At 41.2% G+C, this 21,856-nt stretch overlaps 2 protein-coding genes across 6 annotated transcripts in view; one reads left to right on the top strand and one right to left on the bottom strand.

Moving 5' to 3' along the window:
- LOC116082570 (serpin B6) overlaps positions 1 to 21,856 on the bottom strand; it is a 91,614-nt gene that overhangs the window by 44,561 nt on the left and 25,197 nt on the right. The gene's annotated exons all lie outside the window — the stretch shown is intronic.
- On the top strand, positions 164 to 20,049 carry Nqo2 (N-ribosyldihydronicotinamide:quinone reductase 2). Of its 5 annotated transcripts, none has more exons than XM_031359473.1 (7): positions 164 to 231; positions 3,702 to 3,788; positions 6,744 to 6,908; positions 14,155 to 14,285; positions 15,735 to 15,848; positions 16,753 to 16,854; positions 19,112 to 20,049. In XM_031359473.1, the coding sequence occupies exons 2-7, from the start codon at positions 3,782 to 3,784 to the stop codon at positions 19,286 to 19,288; spliced, it is 696 nt and encodes a 231-aa protein (XP_031215333.1). In that variant the 5' UTR covers positions 164 to 231; positions 3,702 to 3,781; the 3' UTR covers positions 19,289 to 20,049. The 5 variants fall into 5 exon arrangements, with proteins under 5 accessions (XP_031215333.1, XP_031215335.1, XP_031215332.1 ...); XM_031359472.1 differs by lacking the exon at positions 164 to 231 and adding an exon at positions 2,632 to 2,762; XM_031359474.1 differs by lacking the exon at positions 164 to 231 and adding an exon at positions 2,719 to 2,786.

The following is a 21,856-nucleotide window of genomic DNA, read 5'->3' on the forward strand; positions in this document are numbered from 1 at the left end:
AGGGGAGGGAAGATTGAAGTTCAATGATTCTGTACTGACTGACTAGAGGGAGCTGTGGGCGGGTTGTTGCCAAGAAGCGACCAGAGGTCAGTCAGTGTGAGGGCGGGGCCCGGAGGGGAGCTGTCCCGGGCCCCAGTGCGCAGCCGCAGTGCGGGCAGGCACACTATAGATATTCCTGCCCGGACAGTGGCTGTGCCGCACTGTGCGCATGTTCCCTTCAGGAGGCAAAAGGTGAGAGTCTGTTTCACTGCTTCCCTGGGGCATGCCCGTCATTCCTGCAAGCAACTTTGGGGATTGGGGGGAAATACCGGACTAAAGAGGTCCGTTCCGGTTTTTAGCTTGCCTATTAAACTGTGGACTCGTGTTCCCAAGGTTCCTCGTACCTCGAGCCTTTCTTTAAGTATCTGCAGGCACGTCCAGGCCACTCCTGTATAGTGAGCAGTTGTAGGTCTCTGCATATTTTTTACCAAAGGGTAAAAATCGAAGTGAGCCGAGAGCAAAGTTTGTACAGGGTGCCTTCCCTTACCCTGGAGCCTTAAGCAACTGCGATTCACTCTGTCTTCAAGAACTCTGGCTCAAAAGAAGTATCAGCTTTCTGTAACCTTAATGTGAAACTATTGGTTTCAGTAACCTGTAACTTCTGGAAATCTCAGTAAGAAAGAGACAGAAGACTGAAATTTTGTGTGCCGTAGAAATCTCTAGGAGAAGGTGGGGAGAAGAGCTTGAGGCAGAGCACACTCTAGAATAAGATAACCTAAGTGAGCACAGAAAGCTGGCCGGCAATGATGTCACTACAGGATAACATGTCAGATGTTAGAATGACCACCATAGAGCCTGCCTGTGTAGAAAATGATACAGTGAAAATATCAAAATAACTGCAGGATGGTAAGACAAATTATGTGTATCTTTAAATACCATGTGGCTCATTTCATGTGGCTTGTAGGTTAATAACCACACCTCCCCCACAAGCAAAACAACAGCAAAAACAAAACAAAACAAACCAACAACTAACAACAACAAAAACAAAAACAAAAAAACTCTGGGTAACTTGCAATTTCCACCTAAGGAGAGAATTTGGGAGTGAAGAGCCTGAATCAGGAGACTCTCTCTATGTTCCCATTTCTTACTCTTCGAGAGTTGAGCAAGAAGAAATTTCAACCCTGATGCACCCAGCCAGCCATATCCAATGTAATACAAATGCATAAACTGGGCTGAGTAGCACAGATGGAGTATCGGGGCAAGACCAAGTGTAGAGTGTGCCTAGGGGCACTGCAGTCAAAAGTCCCCACTAAAGTGCCTCTGGGCCCACTTGGGGAACTTCCGGATGTGTTTTTGCTCATCTGCAGTGGCTCTGGGAACCTTTGAAAAGATGTAGCAACCTTGGGGCTATCTGCCTAAGGTCTTCTGTTATTCTTGGCATAAAATCTTTATTCTGCCCTATTTTAGTCATTCCCCAACCCAGGTCCCTGGCTGCATAACCAGCCACTCACTTCAAACTAGAGGCCAGCTAAATAACCTTTCTTGCTGTTTCTTGGAACTCTTACAGTTCAGTTGCCACCGGGTCCTTACCGGACTGCCTGCCAGCTTACTCTCCTGGACTTCTCTCTCTTGCTTCAAGTTTTTGCATGGCTGGCTCAGTATCACCATTTACTTACTGTCTCTGTTTGGACACCCTTTCTGTAATGGAACAGGCAGAGGAAATGTGGATTTGTGGTGTCTACGTAATGTTTATTGACTGAGATAGGAGAAAGTCATCTGATTAGTGTTCTGCTAAAGAGATGAAACTTTGGATCCGCTCTGTAAACATGCATCATGAACCAATGGCAGATGGAACTTTGACCTTTTCGAATCTTTCCCCTAGTCTTAATGTCCATTCCTTGCATGAGTAAACAAATAAGACTGTCTCAAAATCTTGTGTCCCAACAACCTCAGAATCTATTTTCATTTAGCTATAATATTTCCCTAATGATTAACATGCCTTTTCACATGCTTATAAGGCTCATTTGTATAACTTTGGAGAAAAGTCTGAATTGGATTGTTTGGTTTTTCATTGTTGACTTTTATCTGAGTTTTTGGTTGTGTTTTTTTTTTTCTTCCCAATAGCAGGAAATATTGTGTATTAGTTACTTTTCTGTTGCTGTGATAAAATACTATGACCAAAAGTGACTTGTAGAAGAAAGAATCTATTTTGGCTTATGGTTTCAGAGGGACAAGAGTCTATCGTGGCAAGGAAGCATGGCAGCTAGCAGCAGCCATGATGACAGGAGTAGGGAGCTGAGAGTTCACATCTTTAATCACAATCAGGAAGCAGAGAGAGGGGATGAGAAGTAGAGTAAGGCCATATAATCTCAAATCCTGCCCCCAGTGATATGCTTCCTCCAGCAAGGCTGTATGTCCCCATAACCTCTCCAAACAGCATCGCCAAATGGGAACTGAATGTTCAAATACCAGAGACTAAGAGGGTACATTTCTCATTCAGACCAACACATCCTGCCTCCAGAAAGCTGTTCTGGAGATGGCTAACCAAGACAGTGATGACATGAGCCTCTGTGATGGTCTGTATATACTTGGCCCAGGGTGTGGCACCATTAGGAGGTGTGGCCTTGTTGGAGAGGTGTGTCACTGTGGGCATGGGCTTTAAGACCCTCATCCTAGCTCTCTGGAAACCAGTCTTCTCCTGTTTGCCTTTGGAACAAGATGTAAAACTCTCATTTCTGCCTGAATCATACCTGTCTGGATACTGCCATGCTCCTGCCTTGATGGTAATGGACTGAACCTCTGAACCTGTAAGCCAGCTCCAATTAAATGTTGTCCTTTATAAGACTTGCCTTGGTCATGGTGTCTGTTCACAGCAGTAGAACCCTAACCAAGACAGCCTCCTTGTATTTGGAGCCCATTAGGAAGCACATTTTATCCAAAATCATTTCTTGAAGGGAAGTGTGCTGGAGACTAAACCCCAGGGCTTGTTTGCACATGCTACATCCATGCAAGGTCTCCTAGTGTCACATTATATAATAACCGCATGTATATGTGCCATCTTTCTTATTCTTCTGGGCCACCCTGTGACTTTAGAGCAGTGCTTTTCAACCTGTGGGCCACAACTCCTCTGGGGTCAAAGGACCCTTTCGCAGAGGTCATAGATCCTGCATATCTGATTTTTACATTAAAATTCATAACAGTAGCAAAATTACAGTTATGAAGTAGCAATGAAAATAATTTTATGGTTGGAAGTCACCACAACAAAGGGTGACCACATCAGGAAGGTTGAGGACCACTGCTCTAGATAGAAGATTGAAGCATGCCTTATTTACAGCTGAGGAAAAGGCCCAGAGATGCACAGTGACACCCCTTGACTTCCCTGATGCCCTTTGTCTTGTGAGCCTCACTTACCGGCTAAAAGTGAAATCTTGGGATGCAGAAAGGCTGGCTGAGCAGGCACTGCTCAATTGTTTGTCTGAGGCACATTTCCTAGGAGCTCCTCTATAGCTCCTGCATGGAAAGTTCAAGTCCTCCAAAAAACACAGGAAAGCATTGGTGTGACATTGTATGTGGTTTTTACCAGGAAGCCCCCTTCTCCAGAGTGGTTTCCTCACCCTCTGAAAAGCTGTTGTTCAGATGTGTTTGTGAAGCAGCCACTCTGAGGCCTACACTTAGTATCCTGACCTCAGCTCTATCTTCCATTTTCCCTTTATTTCTTCCAGAGTGTTACAATAACCAAGGAGAGTGGCAGTACCTGAAACTTTTGGCTATTATCCAAATCAGAGAATCCATCTCCTCTAACATGGCAGGTAATGACTAGTTATAGGGGTGTTAGACATTTAGTCAGAAATTGTATCATGTCCTATTAAAAATTAAGCAACATAGAAGTGCATGTGAACCCATTTGGTTTATGGCATGGATCACCATGTGTAACTAACTTCTTGGTACTTTTTACTTACTCTGTCTATTTTAACCTCCACCAAAAGTGGGCCACATGCCTTTCCTACCTTTGTCCAGTAACCATTCTTGAGAAAAAAAGTGCTCAAAAAGAACAGTGAAGAAACTAGCTTCTATTTTAGACCAAGGTTTGATTCCATCTTTACCTTTTCCTTCCTTTTGCAGTACTAGGGAAAAAACCCAGTGCCACATGCACCAGAACCACATATCTGTCACTGAGCCACATCTCCAGGGCTGCTTTACTTTGCTTGTATGTCTGCTTATTACACCGCGTGCGTGCACACGCATTTGCACACACATACACACACACACACCAGAGATACATAATTTTACAGTTCATTTTTTTTTACTCAGTAATATATTACATTGACTTCTTTCATTTTAGAATATGTAGATTTACCTCATTGTTCATGTTGTAATGTACATTTTATACATATTTCCTTTACTTTTACAGTATTTATTTGTACATGTCAGACAAGCACTCCGCACAGCTAAATTAGTGCCTTGTACCTGGTTTTGGATTTTTCACCCTTGGTATTACTGATGTTTGAGGTCAGACCAGTTATAGGGTACTATCTTGTAGCATATTTAATATAGTTTCTGGGGTGGTCCTCATTAGATGCTAGAAGTACTACTTCCACCACCAATTATGATAACGAGAAACATCTCTACTGTTCACAGCCATAGCCATGACTGGTAATATTGTCCCTGCTTGAGAAACACTGATACAAGTATTTCATTTATACCCATTCTCTTGGAAAGCCCTCTTTCTTTTGGAAAGTCCTTTATAGCAATGGAACATTAGAAAATGAAATAAAATTTCATACTTAATCCTTAACACAAAAAATTCAACCTTGGGCTGGGGAGATGGACCTCTTCCAGAGGTCCTGAGTTCAAATCCCAGCAACCACATGGTGGCTCACAACCATCTGTAATGGGATCTGATGCCCTCTTCAAGTATGTCAGAAGAAAGCTACAGTGTAATCATATACATAAAATCTTTAAAACAAACAAAAAAAGGTGAACCATTAAAAAAAAAAAGAAGAAGAAGAAGAAATTCAACCTTTATACTCAGTTGAATGCCCTGAACATGTTTACTTCAACCTTAGATGTGTTTTCTATTCAGAGTCCTAGACTAGAAAGTTCAAATCAAATCTTAGCGTCAGAGAGATCTGTGTTCAGATCCCTAGTACCCTCACAAAATCCATGCACAGGAGTGCTCATCTATAACGCAGCATGTAGACAGAGGCATTCCTGGAGCTCTCTGGCTAGCCAGTCTAGCCAAATTAGTTCAATGAGAGACTATGGTCAAAAAAAATAAAGTAAAAAGCCACTGAAGAAAACACCTGTTATAGACCTCTGGGCTCTATACACATACATACATTCATGTATTCACATTCACATGCACACATACACACAAGAGTTTTACACACACACATACATACATATACACACACTCTTTCTCTCTTTCTCTCTCTTTATGTGTGTATATGTGTGTGTGTGTGTGTGTGTACATGTGCATATATAGGTGCACTTGCCTGTATCAGCACATGAGAAGGCCAGAGGTTGACATTGGGATTGCCCTCCACACTCATTCTCTACCTAACTTTTTAAAATTATTTTATTATGTATGTGAGTGTTTGCATGTATGTCTGTGTACCACATGCATGTCTGGTACTCTCAGAGGTCAAAAGAGGGCATCTTCTGCAACTACAGTTTCAGATGGTTTGGCTGTGAGCTGCCATATGGGTACTGAGAATTGAACACAGGTCTTCTAGAGCAGCCATTGAGTCATCTCTCCACCCCCTTCAACCTTGTAAATACAGGGTCTGTATGGAATCTCGTGTGCACTTTTTGACCTAGACTGGCTGTCCAGTAAGCAGCTCCTGATATTCTCTTGTCTCTATCCCCCACCAAGTTATGGGGTGACAGACATGTGCTGACATCTTTGGCTTTTTGGTGCATGCTGGGATCCAAATTCAGGTCCTCATGCTTGTTCATGATAGAAACTGTGCCTTCATAACTCGTTCTTAGAATATTCTTGTCTCAATGTCACCACCAAAAAATAGGTTCTACACTGCCCTGTCTCCCACAAAGATCAGGATCTGGTTCATCCTATTTTATTTCAGTGTCAACTGTCCATGGACCTGCGGGAGATGGAAGCAGAATATACTAGTGTGAAACATGCCATTATTGCTGACTGCCAATGTAGGCACAAGAGATTAATTCCTATTGTTTTTTGTTTTGTTTTCTGTTATAAAGCAAGGCTAAAAATTGTCATAGAGGCTATCCAAAATTGAACAGGCTTTTAGAAGAATTTTATTGTATGTTTTCTAAAGAGACATGTCTTGGTTCATCGTTCTATGAGTAAAGGTTGACTAGCTTAATACAGAAATACAATTCTGAGCACATGATTACCAAATCTCCAGAACCAAAATGTTTGAGTTCTTGAGCATTTGCAATTTTGAATTTTCAAATTTGGAATATGGACTTATAAAGTCTATACAGACATTTCAAAGTCTGAAAAAAAATCCAAATTCCAAATCATTTCTGGTCCCAAACATTTAAAAAAATACAAGCTTCTCAACTTGCATTATTAGTAAGTCTGGCTACAGTGCCCTATAATAGCACTAAAATATTCATTATTATATCACCCACTTAAAAGGCTGCTGATTTCTTTGGCTCAATGCAGTAATGTGCCTACACATCAGTTTTACCCTAGTCTGCACTGGGTTTTTGGCAAAATGGATTTGCTTTTCAAATTCTTTGCACAGGCTTCTAATGGAACCATGTATTCCCTTTAATAGGTAAGAAAGTGCTCATCATCTATGCACACCAAGAACCCAAATCCTTCAATGGGTCCCTGAAGAACGTGGCTGTGGAAGAACTGAGCAAGCAGGGATGCACAGTCACTGTGTCTGATTTGTATACAATGAACTTTGAGCCAAGGGCCACAAGAAACGATATCACTGGTGAGTCCAGCTGTAAATCATCTGTCTTTTTTTTTTAAACTTTCTGTATTTTATAATTTTTAAAATGTCAGCAATATCTTCCTGTTGCTTCCTCACCTCTCACAGAACACCTAACATAAACAACTTGAGGATAGATTTATTTGGGCTTGCAGTTCTAAGTCAGTGACTAGATCCATTTGCATCATTGCTGGGCTGGCTTCTAAATACCTGGGAGCCTGAGCACAATGAAACTAATTCTGTGGAAACAGCTTCCTAGGATTTCCATTATAATCAGGTTGCCCACAGGCATAGTCTTCTCAAGGGAAAATATTCAAGCAAGTTTTCTCTTTCATATCTGTAAGGTGCTATGGATGGGATCTCCTGAAATGCCCTTAAGAAAATTTCCCCACTGTCTGCTGGCTAGCTTTATGGCAACTTGACACAAGCTAGTCATTGGAGAGGAGGGAATGTAAATTCAGGAAATGTCTCCATAAGATCAGACCATAGGCAAGCCTGTAGGGTATTTTCTTAATTTAGTGATTGAGGGGAGGGGCTCAGATCACTGTGGGTTGTGTTACCCCTGAGCTATAAAAAAAAAACTGAGCTGAGCAAGCCAGAAGGAACAAGCCAGTAAGCAGCATCCTCCATGGCCTCTGTTTCAGCTCCTGCCTCCAGATTCCTACCCTCTTTGAGTTCCTGTCCTGACTTCCTCCAATGATGAATAGTGAAGTGGGAGTATAGGCCTTTTAACCCTTTCCTCCCCAAGTTGCTTTGGTCATGGTGTTTCAGCATATCTTAGTTACCCTCACTAAGACAGAATTTGGTATCAGGAATGGGGTATTGCTGAGACAGACCTAAACATGTTGGTTTTGGGAAGACGGTAGGAGGACTTTGGAACTTTGGGTGAAAAAGCCATTGAGTGTTTGAGTGAGAAAAGCTTGGTGGAAGTGTTCTGTGGGAGCTTGGAGGAAAAGAATGTTAAGAGAAATGCAAATGAGAGAGGCCTGACCTATGAAGTTCTGGAGGGAAGTTTGAGAGTTATTAAAGACTATAGAGGCCAATGCATATTTACTATTTTGAATTAAGTGTCTGTGGTTCTACTCAGCTGGGGCTGAAGAATCAGCTGTGATTAACAAGCAACCAGCACCTTGAAGTGAAATATTTATTTTGCTGGGTGTGTCTTAGTCACTGTTCTATTGCTGTGAAGAGATACTGTGACCAAAGCAACTCTTTTAAAAGAAAGCAGTTAATTGGGGCCTTGCTTACAGTTTCAGAGGGTTAGACCATTATCATCACAGCAGGGAGTATGGTGGCATGCAGTCAGGCATGGTACTGAAAAAGCAGCTCAGAGCCACATCCTGATCTGCAGGCAGGACGTGAGACACTGGATCTGGTGTGGGCTTTTGATACCGCAAAGCATGCTCCCAGTGACACACCTCCTCCACAAGGCTACATCTCTTTATCTTTCCCAGTCTACCAACTGATGACTAAGTATTCAACTATATGAGCCTATGGGGGCCAGTCTATTTCAAACCACCACAGTGGTATAGATGCTGGTTAGCTAGAGCTGAGAAGTTAATAGTAATTAAGAAGAAATTAGCATCAGTGAGGTAAAATCTTCCAGAAAGTGTTTCCTGATAATCAACAGACAGAATAATATCTATTTATATCTATACCTATATCTAGATATCTAGATAGATACATATGTATATACATACATAGAATTTAATGTCTGATCAAGCTAGATCACTGTCAATTCCTAGTTTTTGTGATTGTTTTTACTTTAGTTTTCAATTAAGTCTTTAAGTGAGCATTCCAGATTAAAAAAGAAATCCAATGGTATTTTTGCTAAGGTCTCATTAACCATATAGGTAAATTTAGGGAGAATTCTGTGATGCTGCTTCTTGTTCTTCAAGAGAATGATGTGATCTTTCATTTGCCCTGAATTTCCTCCCTTCCTCTTTTACCCTTCCTTGGGTTTATTGAGATGTCTTTTTAAAAGCTTTTTATCTATTTATTTAGTCCTGTTACCACATTATAGTATAAGTCCATTAAAAATTTTTTTTGCATATTTATATGTATATATTTTAGGAAGCTTCTGTGAGATTAGGTTTTCTTAACACTTTTTTTATTGCTTTTATTTTTCACAGTCTACTCGTTGTCCCCCTCCTGGTCCATTCTCCCACAGTTCCTCATTCCATTCCTCCTCCCCCCACCATGCCCCCATCCTTAAGAGGATGTCCTCCTACCCCACCAGGCCTTCCCACTCCCTGGGGCTCAAATCTCTGGAGGGTTACTCACATCTTCTCCCACTGAGTCCAGACTAGGAAGTCCTCTGCTGTATATGTGTCGGGTTGTGGGGGTTGGGGGATAGTACCAGCTGCCTAGTTGATGGCTCAGTATCTGAGAGATCACAGAGGTCCAAGTTAGTTGAGACTGCTGGTCTTCCTATTGGGTCTCCCCCCTCCTCAGCTTCTTCCTGCTTTTCCCTAATTCAACCACAGGGTCCCCGACTCCAGTCCAGTAGTTGGGTATAAGTATCTGTGTCTGTCTCAGTGAGCTGCTTGTTGGGCCTCTCAGAGGGCAGCCATGCTAGGCTCCTGTCTGCAAGCACACCACAGCATCAGTAATAAATAGTGTCAGGCCTTGGAGCCTCCCCTTAAGCTGGATCCCAAGTTGGGCCAGTCACTGGATTGCCTTTCCCTTAGTCTGTTCTCTATTTTTGTTCCTGCAGTTCTGTTAGACAGGAACAATTCTGGGTCAGAGTTTTTGACTGTGGGATGGTAACCCCAACCCTCCACTTGATGCCCTGTCTTTCTCCTGCAGCTGGACTCTATGAGTTCCCTCTCCCAACTGTTGGGCATTTCATCCAAGGTCCTTCCCTTTGAGTCCTGAGAGTCTCTCACCTCCCAGGTCTCTAGTACATTCTAGAGGGTCCCCCTTATCTACCACCCAGGTTGCATATTTCCATTCATTCTGCTGGCCCTCGGGGCTCCTCTCCTGTCTCCCCCAGCCCCCAATACCTGATCATGTTCCCCTATTCCCCTCCTCCTCTCCTGTCCTACCCAGATCCCTCCCTCCCTCTGCCTCCCATGATTGTTTTCTTCTCCTACCAAGTAGGATTGAAGCATCCTTACTTGAGCCCTTCTGCTTGTTAACCTTCTTGAGTTCTGTGGATTGTATCCTGAGTATTCTGTACTCTTCTGGTTAATATCCACTTACTAGTGAGTACATGCCATGTATGTTCTTTTGGGTCTGAGTTACCTCACTCAGGGTGATATTTTCTAGTTCCATTCATTTGCTTGCAGAACTCATGATGTCCTCATTCTTAACAGCTGAATAGTATTCAATTGTATAAATGAAGCACACTTTCTTCCATTGTGGGGCATTTGGGTTGTTTCCAGCTTCTGGCTATCACAGATAAGGCCACTATGAACATAGTGGAGCATATACCCCTGTGGTATGGTGGAGGCATCTTTTGGGTATATGCCCTAGAGTGATATAGCTAGGTCTTTAGGTAGGTCTATTTCCAGTTATGTGAGGAACCCCCAGATTAATTCCCAGAGTAGTTGTACCAGTTTGCAAGTCCACCAGCAATGGAGGAATGTTCCTCTTTCTCCATATCCTCACCAACATGTGCTGTCACCTGAGTTTTTTATCTTAGCCATTCTGATTGGTGTAATCTGGAATCTCAGGGTTGTTTTGATTTGCATTTCCTTGATAACTAAGGACTCTGAACATTTCTTTAGGTGTTTCTTGGCCATTCAAGATTCCTTGGTTATGAGTTCTCTGTTTAGCCCTATACCCATTTTTTGATTGTGTTGTTTGTTCTTCTGAGGGTTAGCTTCTTGAGTTCTTTATATATTTTGGAATTAGCCCTTTATTGGATGTGGGATTAGTGAAGATTTTTCTCCCAATCTGTAGAATGCAGATTTGTCCTATGTTCTTTGCCTTACAGAAGCTTCCTAGTTTCATGAGGTCCCATTTATCAATTCTTGATTTTAGAGCCTGAGCCATTGGGAGTTCTGTTTAGGAAATCCACCCCCTCACCCTTCCAATGAGTTCTAGGCTCTTTCCTACCTTCTCTTCTATTAGATGCAGTGTATCTAGTTTTATGTTGATGTCCTTGATCCACTTGGACTTGAGCTTTGTGCAAGGTGACAAATATCTATTTTCTTTTTTCTACATACCAACTGACAGTTAGAATAGCCACATTTATTGAAGGTGCTTTCTTTTGTCCATTGTATATTTTTGGCTTCTTTGTCAAAGATCAAGTGTCCATAAGTGTGTGGGATTATTTATGGGTCTTCAGTTCTTTTCCACTGATCGACTTGTACCAATACCATGTGGTTTTAATCACTACTGCTCCGTAGTATAGCTTCAGGTAAAGGACGTTGATTCCTCCAGAAGTTTTTTTTGATTGTTAAGAATTGTTTTCGTTATTCTGGGTGTTTTGTTTATCCATATGAAATGGAGACTTATTCTTTCCATGTCTGAAGAATTGTGTTGGAATTTTGATGGGGACTGCATTAAATCTGTAGATTGCTTTTGGTAAGATGGCCATTTTTACATGTTAATTCTACCAATCCAAGAGCATGGAAGATCTCTCCATTTTCTGAGGTCTTCTTCGATTTCTTTCTTGAAATCTTTCCTACAGATCTTTCAAGTGTTTGGTTGGAGTTACCACAAAATATTTTATATTATTTGTGACTATTGTGAAGGGTTTTGTTTCCCCATTTTCTTTCTCAGCCTTTTATCATCTGTATAAAGGAAGTCTTCAAAAAGAAGCAAACACACCCAAGAGGAGTGGATAGTAGGAATAGTCAAACTCAAGGCCCAAATCAACCAAATAGAAACAATGAGAATGATACAAAGAATCAACACAACCAGGAGCTGATTCTTTGAAAAAATCAACAAGATAGATAAACCCCTAGCCAAACTAACTAAGGGGCATAGAGATAGTATCCAAATTAACAAAATCAAAAATGAAAAGTGAGACATAACAGAAATGGAGGAAATTTAAAAAACTATCAGATCCTACTACAAAAGCCTATATTCTACAAAACTGGAAAATCTAGATGAAACATGATTTTCTAGACAGATACCACATACCAAAGTTAAATCAAGAGCAGGTAAACTATCTAAACAGTCCCACATCCCCTCAGGAAATAGAAGAACTCATTTAAAATATCCCAACCAAAAAAAAAAGCCCAGGACTAGATGGCTTTAGTGTGGAATTCTACCAGACCTTCAAAAAAGAACTAATGCCAACACTCCTCAAACTATTCCATAAAATAGAAACAGAAGGTATACTACCTAATTCATTTTATGAAGTCACAATTACTCTGATACCTAAACCACACAAAGATCCAACAAAAAAAAGAACTTCAAACCAATTTTCCTTATGAATATCGATGTAAAAATACTCAATAAATTTCTATCAGACCAGATCCAAGAACACATCAAGGCCATCACTCACCACAATCAAGTAGGCTTCATTGCAGGGATGCAAGATTGGTTCAATATACAAAAATCCATTAACATAATCCACTATATAAACAAACTCAAAAGAAAAAAATCACATGATCATTTCATTAGATGCTGAAAAAGCCTTTGACAAAATATAACACTTCTTCATGTTAAAAGTCTTGGAAAGATCAGGATTTCAAGGCACATACCTAAACATAATAAAAGCAATAAACAGCAAGCCAACAGCCAATAACAAATTAAATGGAGAGATACTTGAAGCAATCCCACTAAAGTAAGAGACAACACAAGGCTGCCCACTCTTCCTGTATCTATTCAATATAGCACTCGAAGTTCTAGCTAGAGCAATAAGACAACAAAAGGAGATCAAGGGGATAGAAATTGGCAAAAAAGAAGTCAAGGTATCACTATTTGCAGAAGATATAGCATGCATAAGTGAACCCAAAAATTCTACCAGAGAACTCCTACAGCTGATAAACAACTTCTGCAAAGTAGCTGGATATAAAATTAACTCAAATCAGTAGCCTTCCTTTATTGAAATGCCTTATCCCATGGATTTTGGTGGGTGTGTATCCAACCAACTCTAACTTTCATATTGTTAGTAATGCTTTGATTTTATGGGAGCTTTTCAGACATGTGAACAACTATCTGCAAATAATTTCACCTTATTTTTTTCCAGTATTTAATAATACTCCTAATTTCCTTCTCTTCCTTTGATCACTGTCTATGCACTTGGAGTTGTGTAGACTACACCTCCAGATACAGTCTGTAATATTCATCCCAATCTTTCTTTCTTTTCTTATTTATGTGTATTTGTGTTTGATTGCCTCCATGCATACCATAGGCATGCAGGTGTCTGAGAAGGCAGAGATAGGGTATCAGAACTCCTGGAATTTGAGTTACAGGACATAACCTGTTTTATATGGGTGCTGACCAAACCTTGATCCTCTACAAGAATACTAGCTGCTCTCAATTACTAAGCCTTCTCTCCACCTCTCTCCCATTTTTTTTTCAAACATCAGTTCAGGCTGGGGATATATCAAAGTAGTTGAATGCTTGATCTGCAAGTTCATGGCCAGTACTCATTTCATTTAATAAACAGCAGAACAGGGACTGAGAAAACAGAAATTGCAGAAAGTGTCAGACCCAGTTCCCTTGGATATTAAAGGACTACTGTAAGTGCAAAGGACCTAAGTAGACTTAGGCTGGATGTAATGTGGTGGCCATATCCCATCTGACAACCTCCCCAGAACATCCCAGCCTTTTCCCTAACGTAGTTCCACTCTAGGGGTCCCTGAAAAGCACAGAAGAGTACAAAGAAATGCTCAATTTTTTCAGTTATGAAAAGGACTGACTCACTTTCCACTGAGATTCTTCTCAGAGGCCTTGAGTTTGCACACTCTAGTCTTGATGCCATGCATTGGGGAGGTCACATCAGTCTACAAGGCCACTTCTGCTACCTGGCACTCACATGGCACTAACTACCTACTTCCTCACAAGTCTTGGCTTCCTTTCTACTAAGTCAGGAATTACAGTGATTTCATGGGTTGTTGGGGAGATATGAGAAGTGAGCTGTGCAGAGCACAGCTCCTGGAAGATAGGAAGCAATCTTACCAGTGTGGTTCTCCCAGCCTTATCTGTCAGCCAGATCTCAAGGCTGAGCTTCTTTCTGGTCAGTCACAGAAAACTCCTAAGGCTTTGGTGAGTTCAGCAGGTTTTGGAAGGCTGAGGCAAGCTGGGGATGCTCATCTATAAATGAAAACTTTTTTTTCTTTGCTAGGTGCCCTCTCTAATCCTGAAGTCTTCAGATATGGGATAGAAACCTATGAAGCCTACAAGAAGAAAGATCTGACCAGTGACATACTTGAAGAGCAGAAAAAGGTGAAAGAAGCCGATCTAGTGATATTTCAGGTTTGTTTGTTTGTTTTTCCTCAGATGAGTAGACTCTTCCTATGAATAAACACTTGAACACTGCTTTTGGAACCAGTATTTTTTTTTTTTTAGGACATGTACACAGTTGAAATACTTTCCTAGTTATAACTCTAGTTAGAACACTTACCTACTTCAGTAAAGAGATCCTTATAGCCAAGTTACTCAAAACCCTGGTTCCCTAAGTCAATATGAATAAAGAATGTACCCATGGCCCAGTGGTCCCAGAAGCATCTGAATTGTGCCAGTATTGTTGCTTTCATCTCCCAAAGTCACTGTCCCAGACATGCCAGCTAGCTGGAACCAGATTTCTATGCACAATTGCTTATCAAGGCAATCTGGGCCAATTCTTGTATTAAATGCCCTGACCATTAACAAGACAGCCTTTCTTCCATCCTGTGACTGGTTGCTACATACATATCAATGTACACACACACACACACACACACACACACACACACACATTATAGATATAGATTGGCGTATATATCCCAAGAAGGTGAAGCTGCTACATAAGGAACTAGACCAACAGACTGACTTCCAGAAGTGCTAATTCAATATGGCCACTCCTGCCAGAACTGGACAGGGTGCAGTTAACATGTACCTATAACAATCTGGGTAGTCATATAAGCATGTGCTTCTAAAGTACTGTTATAGTGACTGAAATCCAAGTCAGACTCAAAAAGAAGGGTGGCTCAATATATAAGGGCTCTCTCTGCTAAACCTGTGTCCTTTGGATGAGAATGGCCATGACAGCACTTCTGGAGAGCTCTGCTCTCCACAGATTTCCATCATGCAAAGACTTCAATGACCCAAAGGCTCTGTTTTTACCTCCTATCTTAGTTTGGGTTATTTTTGCTGTGATGAAACACCATGACCAAAAGCAAGTTGAAGGGGGAAGGGCTTATTTGGCTTACACTTCCACCTCCATAGTCTTTCAATGAAGAAGTCAGGACAGGAACTCAAACAGGGAGAGAATCTAGAGGCAGGAGCTAATGCAGAGGCCACAGGGGAGTGCTGCTGCTAACTGGCTTGTTCCATGTGGCTTGCTCAGCCTGCTTTCTTATAGAACCACCAGCCCAGGGATGGCACCACCCACAATGGTCAGAAACCCTCCCCACTTTGATCACTAATTAAGAAAATGCCCTACAGACTTACCTACAACTGATCTTATGGAAGCATTTTCATGATTGTGATCCCTCCTCTCAGATGTCTTTAGCTGGTGTCAAACTGACATAAAGCTACCCAGCACACTTCCTCAGTACCATAGTCAGCTCTACTCCTCTCTCCACTGTGCCCATGTTGTGTCCCCACTAGGCTGACCCTGTAAGCTACCTTTTCCTACTGGGTGACCTTGGAGGAGAGATCAGTGGAACTAAAGTATGAATCCTGAGACAGGACATAATTTGTCTCTGCTTGTTCCATCTCCAGTTTCCACTATACTGGTTCAGTGTTCCAGCAATCCTAAAAGGTTGGATGGATAGGGTGCTGTGCCAAGGGTTTGCCTTCGACATCCCAGGCTTTTATGACTCTGGTTTACTCAAGGTATGTGTTCTTAAAATAAGGATCACTACAGATATGTCCAGTGGAAGAAAGGTGAGGGCATCAACTAATATTTCTTGTTTGCATTTTTGCATTAGATATGTAATATTCATTAAGCAGTTAATTATGCAAAACAGTTTATGGATGACAAGTACATTCTTTTTGAATTCACTAAACTTTTTGATAGTGGAGGGGATAAGCATCCACACTAATCTACATACAAGGCAAAGGAAGTATGGGCTGGATACTGACTGAGCAAGGGTGAATGGCATGGACAGTACCATGATCAGCCCCAGTGCCAAGGTATCAACTCTGTGACAGTCTGGCTAGTCTTATATACCAGTTGATACCATTGGGTCCATATGACTATCCTGGGGGGGCTGGTAATCACACAGTTCCTATATTGTAGAAGAAGGAATGTGGAACTGGTAGGTACCATGCATAATATGTATATCTTATTGAGAGAATGTTCTGCTAAGCAAATGGATTTAAATTCTAAAAATTTCAGAAATTAAATATATATGATGAAAATGAATCAGGTACCAAGACACTGACCTTCATGGCACAGTCACCCTGTATAAACACCAACACCTTTCCATTAGCTCTGTGGTCAGTATCTCAGTTCCCGTGGTGTCTCTGAAACCTAGTTCCCTCTAGAAGTCCTGCATGTTAGAAGTTTGATGTTCATTTTTCCCTTTGCTACCTGCTCTGTGCCCATCCCTGTTAGGGCACTAGCTGTCATCTTTAGATGGGCCCATGGGACATGGGAGGATTACATCTGTCTACCCTGGAAAGAACCTGACCTCAGACTCTCTTCTGGCCATCAAAAAATCTCTGTACTACACCATAGGAGCAGTTTCCTCTTCTTGAAGTCACATGATGCATTTACTTTCTCCCCTACCTGTAGGGTAAATTAGCCCTGCTTTCCTTAACCACGGGAGGTACAGCGGAGATGTACACAAAAGCTGGGGTCAATGGAGATTTCCGGTACTTCCTGTGGCCAATTCAGGTAAACATGTCTTCTCTACTTTGCTGGCCCAATGGACAACCTGTCACCCTGCACCCTACACACACACACACATACACGTATGTCTTGTAAGCTTGCCACGCCATATCATTTTTGACTCCCAACTAGAAAAGAAAATAATAACATTTTGTCTTTATTTTATTTTTTAAATTGATAGCATTTTAAAGGCTGGCTAAGAGGGAAAACATACAACTTTTGTATGTTTGATAATGTTTGACCCAAAGTTAAGCCAAACTGGCCTTCTGTTTGTTTTCTGGGGATTGTGATGTCCCTGAGGTGGGACAAGGTGTATGGGTATGAGTGATGAGCCACAGCAAGGCCTAGAAAGCCCTCTCCAGACTTACAGTAATCTATGAAGCTAGCACCATTCCTTAGCCGTGGTGAGAGATACCACTGACCCTGTGATATGGATAGCTTCACCTGAGCCTCTAAACTACCTAGATAGATGAGTAGCTGAAGAATAGCTCTACAGAAGGGAAAGGCGATGACAGAGTAAGTTCCAGCAGGCTAAGATGCCCATGTGCATGCAACTCTCTGATGAGGGACGGAGAACAGGAGACAGACTTCAGGGCAAAGACTCTTATGAGTCCTTGAAACCCAAATGGATGTGCTCCAGTTATGGGGAAAGCTTGTACTAACAGTTGGAGAGATTGCATTTGTGAACGTAGACATTGTGGACAGAAGCTGCAGGTAGGAGTCTGAGGTGGAGCAAGTGCTGAGTGTACACAAAGCCTGGAGTCTGAGCTAGTTGTGGTAGTGCATGGCCGTAATCACCACTTGGAAGGTGAAGGCAGGAGTCATCCTCAGCTATACAAGTTGGAGGCCTGACTGGGATACAAGAGTCCCTGTCTCAAAATAATAAAAATTGAGATTTTTCTTTCTAGGTTCACATTCCTTTCTCATTTCTATTGGCATTTTTAACTGATTTGCCAGCTCTTTGTTAGTGAAGTTATCCTATTGTGTCTTTTCAAAACAGTAAGAGTTTTCTTTATATAGACAGTATATATTTAAGTTTATTCCTTGCTTTTTGTTGCTCTCATGTTTGTGTGTGTGTTGTATGTGTGTATGTGTATGCGTGCGTGTGTGTGTGTGTGTGTGTGTGTATGCACTTGCCTGTGCATGCATGTGTGAATACTATTTTTGAGATTACATCTCTCATTAACCATGGTGCTTGCTGATTTGGTTTGACTGGATGGCTAGTGAGTCCTGAGATCTGCCTGCTTTTGCTCCTCTCCCCACATATACGGGGATTACAGATCCAATGCTGCCATACCCATTGAGTGCTCTTAACTGCTGAGCCATTTCTCCAGCCCCAGTAATGGATTTTTAAGAGCTGATTTCCAATAAATCATAACATCTGAGAGAAAGCAATATAAAACATATATGTGGGCTCTTTCCTCTAACTCCACCTGATAGGGAAGACTCATATGAGTGTGTGATTTTTAAAAAGCATAGTGCAAAAGATCAAGTATGATATTTCTAGGGAGAAACTAGGCTTGTTTTGAAAGATGATTCCAGTTAGTAGATTAGTGGTGCTCCATTAAGGGCAATTATAATCTGTGAGCATCTCTCCCTGAAGGCTAGCCATTCTCACACATGTCCTTGACTAATCTTAAATCTTGTTTTAAAAATATGTACTTTACCCCAGTTTATAACAACATATAGTAGAAATACAGGTAAACATTATTTAAAATGTTTAAAAGTCCACTTAATCTACACCTCTAGAAAGAATTACTTGTAATTTATTTCTAAATGGCCTAGATAGATCCTTACATTAAAAATGTCTATTACTAGTTATTATTTTACGTAAGTGGTATACAACAAACACTGCTTAAAATTTGTTTTGATTTAACAAGTATGGCCAACAGCTTTCTACAGCAGCATATCATAGCTAAAATAACCTTTCTGTACTTAGCACTGAATATATAACATATGACAAATACATCATATTTAGCAAATAGCATATTTGGAAAAATAACATAATTTGCCAAATCTATCAAAGCTATGTTTAATGGTTGGTTCATTAGTAAAGATCTGTCTGATAATTCCAGCTGCCAGGTTCTTCTTCAAATGAAGTACTCTATCCTGCAGCTATCCTGAAGTGGGTTGTTAACAATTACTTTGTAGCATTGTTTCATAATTTTTTAAAGCTTACTCACATCATTTTCCCCCTTTACTAGTTTAGCTGAATGTACATAAAGACCATGGTTATGATCATTTCTTTTCTTTATGGCTTCAGCATGGTACATTGCACTTCTGTGGATTTAAAGTCCTTGCCCCGCAGATCAGTTTTGGTCTTGATGTTTCATCAGAAGAAGAAAGAAAAGTGATGCTGGCATCATGGGCCCAGCGGCTGAAGAGCATCTGGAAGGAAGAGCCCATCCACTGTACATCCCCTTGGTACTTCCAAAAGTAACATTTTATGCTCTGAGTACAGCTGGCAAGCAACACAGTGAGAGACCTAAAGCATGTGCAAAGAGAAGGTGGTGCTGTATCCTGAGATGTATTTAACAGTGCCCACCAATGATTGTCTTTAGTTTCATACATTTCATACAACTAGATCAGATATTTCAAAAATCAGCTTGTTGCACTGTATTAGTTCTGCCTGGTCATTCACTCATTTTTCAGTTCTTTAATGTTTCTCTATAATTTCTCTTGCTACTTTGTAGCAAACCTTTGTAGTACAGTTTTCTGAAAGTTTCACTCAGTTTCCTGCTAGAATTGTTATCTTCAAATGACTTCTATCTGTAGTTTCTTTATATTCCTTTCCTCCTCTTCAATAGCATCTTCAGACCCTTATTCACTTATTAAAATGTTTAGTGCATGCATGCACACACATGCCACTGTGTGTGTGTGTGTGTGCGCATGTGTGTGTGTGTGTGTGTGTGTAATTGTGGTGATTTGAATGAGATGGCCCCATAGGCTTATGTGTTTGACTATTTGGTCCCCAGTTGGTAGAACTGTTTGAGAGAGGATAGGAAGTGTGGCTTCGTTGGATACAGTGTCATCAGTGGCAGGTTTTGTGGTTTCAAAAGACTAGTGTCATCCCCAGTGCGCCTCTTTGCCTCCTGCATTTGGATGAAGATGTGAACTCTCAGCTGTTCCTACCCTTGCTCTGCCATCATGGACTCTAACTCTCTAAAACTATAAGCCCAATTAAATGCTTTCTTTTATTAGCTGCCTTGGTCATGGTGTTTTGCCACAGCAAAAGAAATCTTAATGCAGAAATCAAGGGACAACCTACAGAAACTGGTTCTCTCCTTCTATCATGTTCCAGATGCCAAATTCAGGTCACCAGGCTTGGCTGAGCCATATTGTCAGCTCCAGATCCCTTTTCATCTGTATTTTCTGTATTTTCTTCATCTTTTTTGCTGTCATCAGCTATTTTTTCCAAATAGTTCTTTATCTTACAAGTCTTTTTCATCAAATACTTACTCAGAGCCTATGCTTTCAAATTTTGATTTTTCAGAGCCATTTTCCCCACTTATTTTAAGAACCACTTTTTCCTAGTTTTTTCTTTAAATTTTTTCTTACAATATATTGATTATGTTCTTTTCCTCCCCTAGCTCCTCCCCACCTCCATTTCCACTCTTAAAAAAAAAAAGGAAAATGAAAAACAAAATCTAGTAAGACATAAAATATTAACAAAAACATAGGAAAAGGTCCACCAAAATAAAGAGCAGAGTCTGTTTTACGTTGGCCAACTACTCCTGGGCCTGGGGTCTGTCATGAAATGTGGTTGATACACCCAATGACATCAATTACAAATAGCTTCTTGGCTAGGTATGGGACTTTGTCCACCTCCCTTCTCAATGGGGATTGTGTCTGGTTTGAACCTGTGCAGGTAGATCCTGTGCTTAAAGGTTTATTTATGTGTATGAGTGTTTTGCTTGTATCTATGTCTGCACACCACTTTTGTGTCTGGTGCTTGCAGAGACCAGAAGAGGGTGCTGGATCCCTCACACATTTGTGAGTAGCCATGGGAATACTGGTAATCATACCTAGATCCTCCAAAAGAGGAGTACGATATGCTCTTAACCAGTGAGCCACATGGAACTGAGAAGAAAGCGTTGAGGGGTCAGCCCTCTCCTTCCATTGTGTTTAGAGACTGAACTCTGGTTATCAGGCACTTTTACCTACAGAGACACCTCACCAGCCTTTAAGTATTTCTTACCACCCCCAAGCTGTTCTTTAGAGCACTCTTCAGATTCTCCTTCTGTTGTAGTTCCCTTCCTGAGGTTAGGATAAAATACTCTGACCAAAAGCAACTTAGGGGAGGAAAAGTTTATTGTAGCTTACAACCCCAGAACACGGGGCTGGAGAGATGCTCAGCAGTTAAGAACATTTGCTGCCCTCCCAGAGGACCCAGGTTTTATTCCCAGCACCCACACCAGGTGGATTACAACCAGCTTTGTTTCTGCCTATTTCCCCAGTTATTGCTCTGGTATCTCTTCTCCTATGACTGCAGAAATATCCAGTTCCAGGAGATCTGATATGCTCCACTGGGCTTCTCCAGCACTTTTCCTCATGTGTGCAAACCTACACAAAGATATGCACATATACACATAATTTAAAAAAAAAAATCTTTACAAAAAACAAGACAAAAACAACCCAGGTCACAGCCCATTGTTAGGCAAGTCAAGGCAGGAACTCAAGGTGGGAAGGCAGACCTGCTACCCTTCCATATATCCTTACCTCCCAACCCTAACCCTAACCCCTAACCTCTAACCCTAACCTTGAACCCTAAGAAGTATCATGGAAGAGGATGCTTGCTAGTAGCTTACTCACAGACTAATACTCGGTGAGCTTTCTTTTCTCACTATGTTACCCTGGCTGATCTAGAGGAATTCTCTATGTAGTCTAGGCAGTCTAGGCTGACCTCAAACTCACCGATATACCTGTGTGTGCCTCCTGAGTGCTGTAATTAAAGGCATATACCACCTTTAGCAAGCCTTCTTATACAGGTTAGGACCAACTATGAAGT

This window comes from Mastomys coucha, unplaced genomic scaffold (genome assembly GCF_008632895.1).
Source record: "Mastomys coucha isolate ucsf_1 unplaced genomic scaffold, UCSF_Mcou_1 pScaffold7, whole genome shotgun sequence".
NCBI classification, from domain to species: domain Eukaryota; kingdom Metazoa; phylum Chordata; class Mammalia; order Rodentia; family Muridae; genus Mastomys; species Mastomys coucha.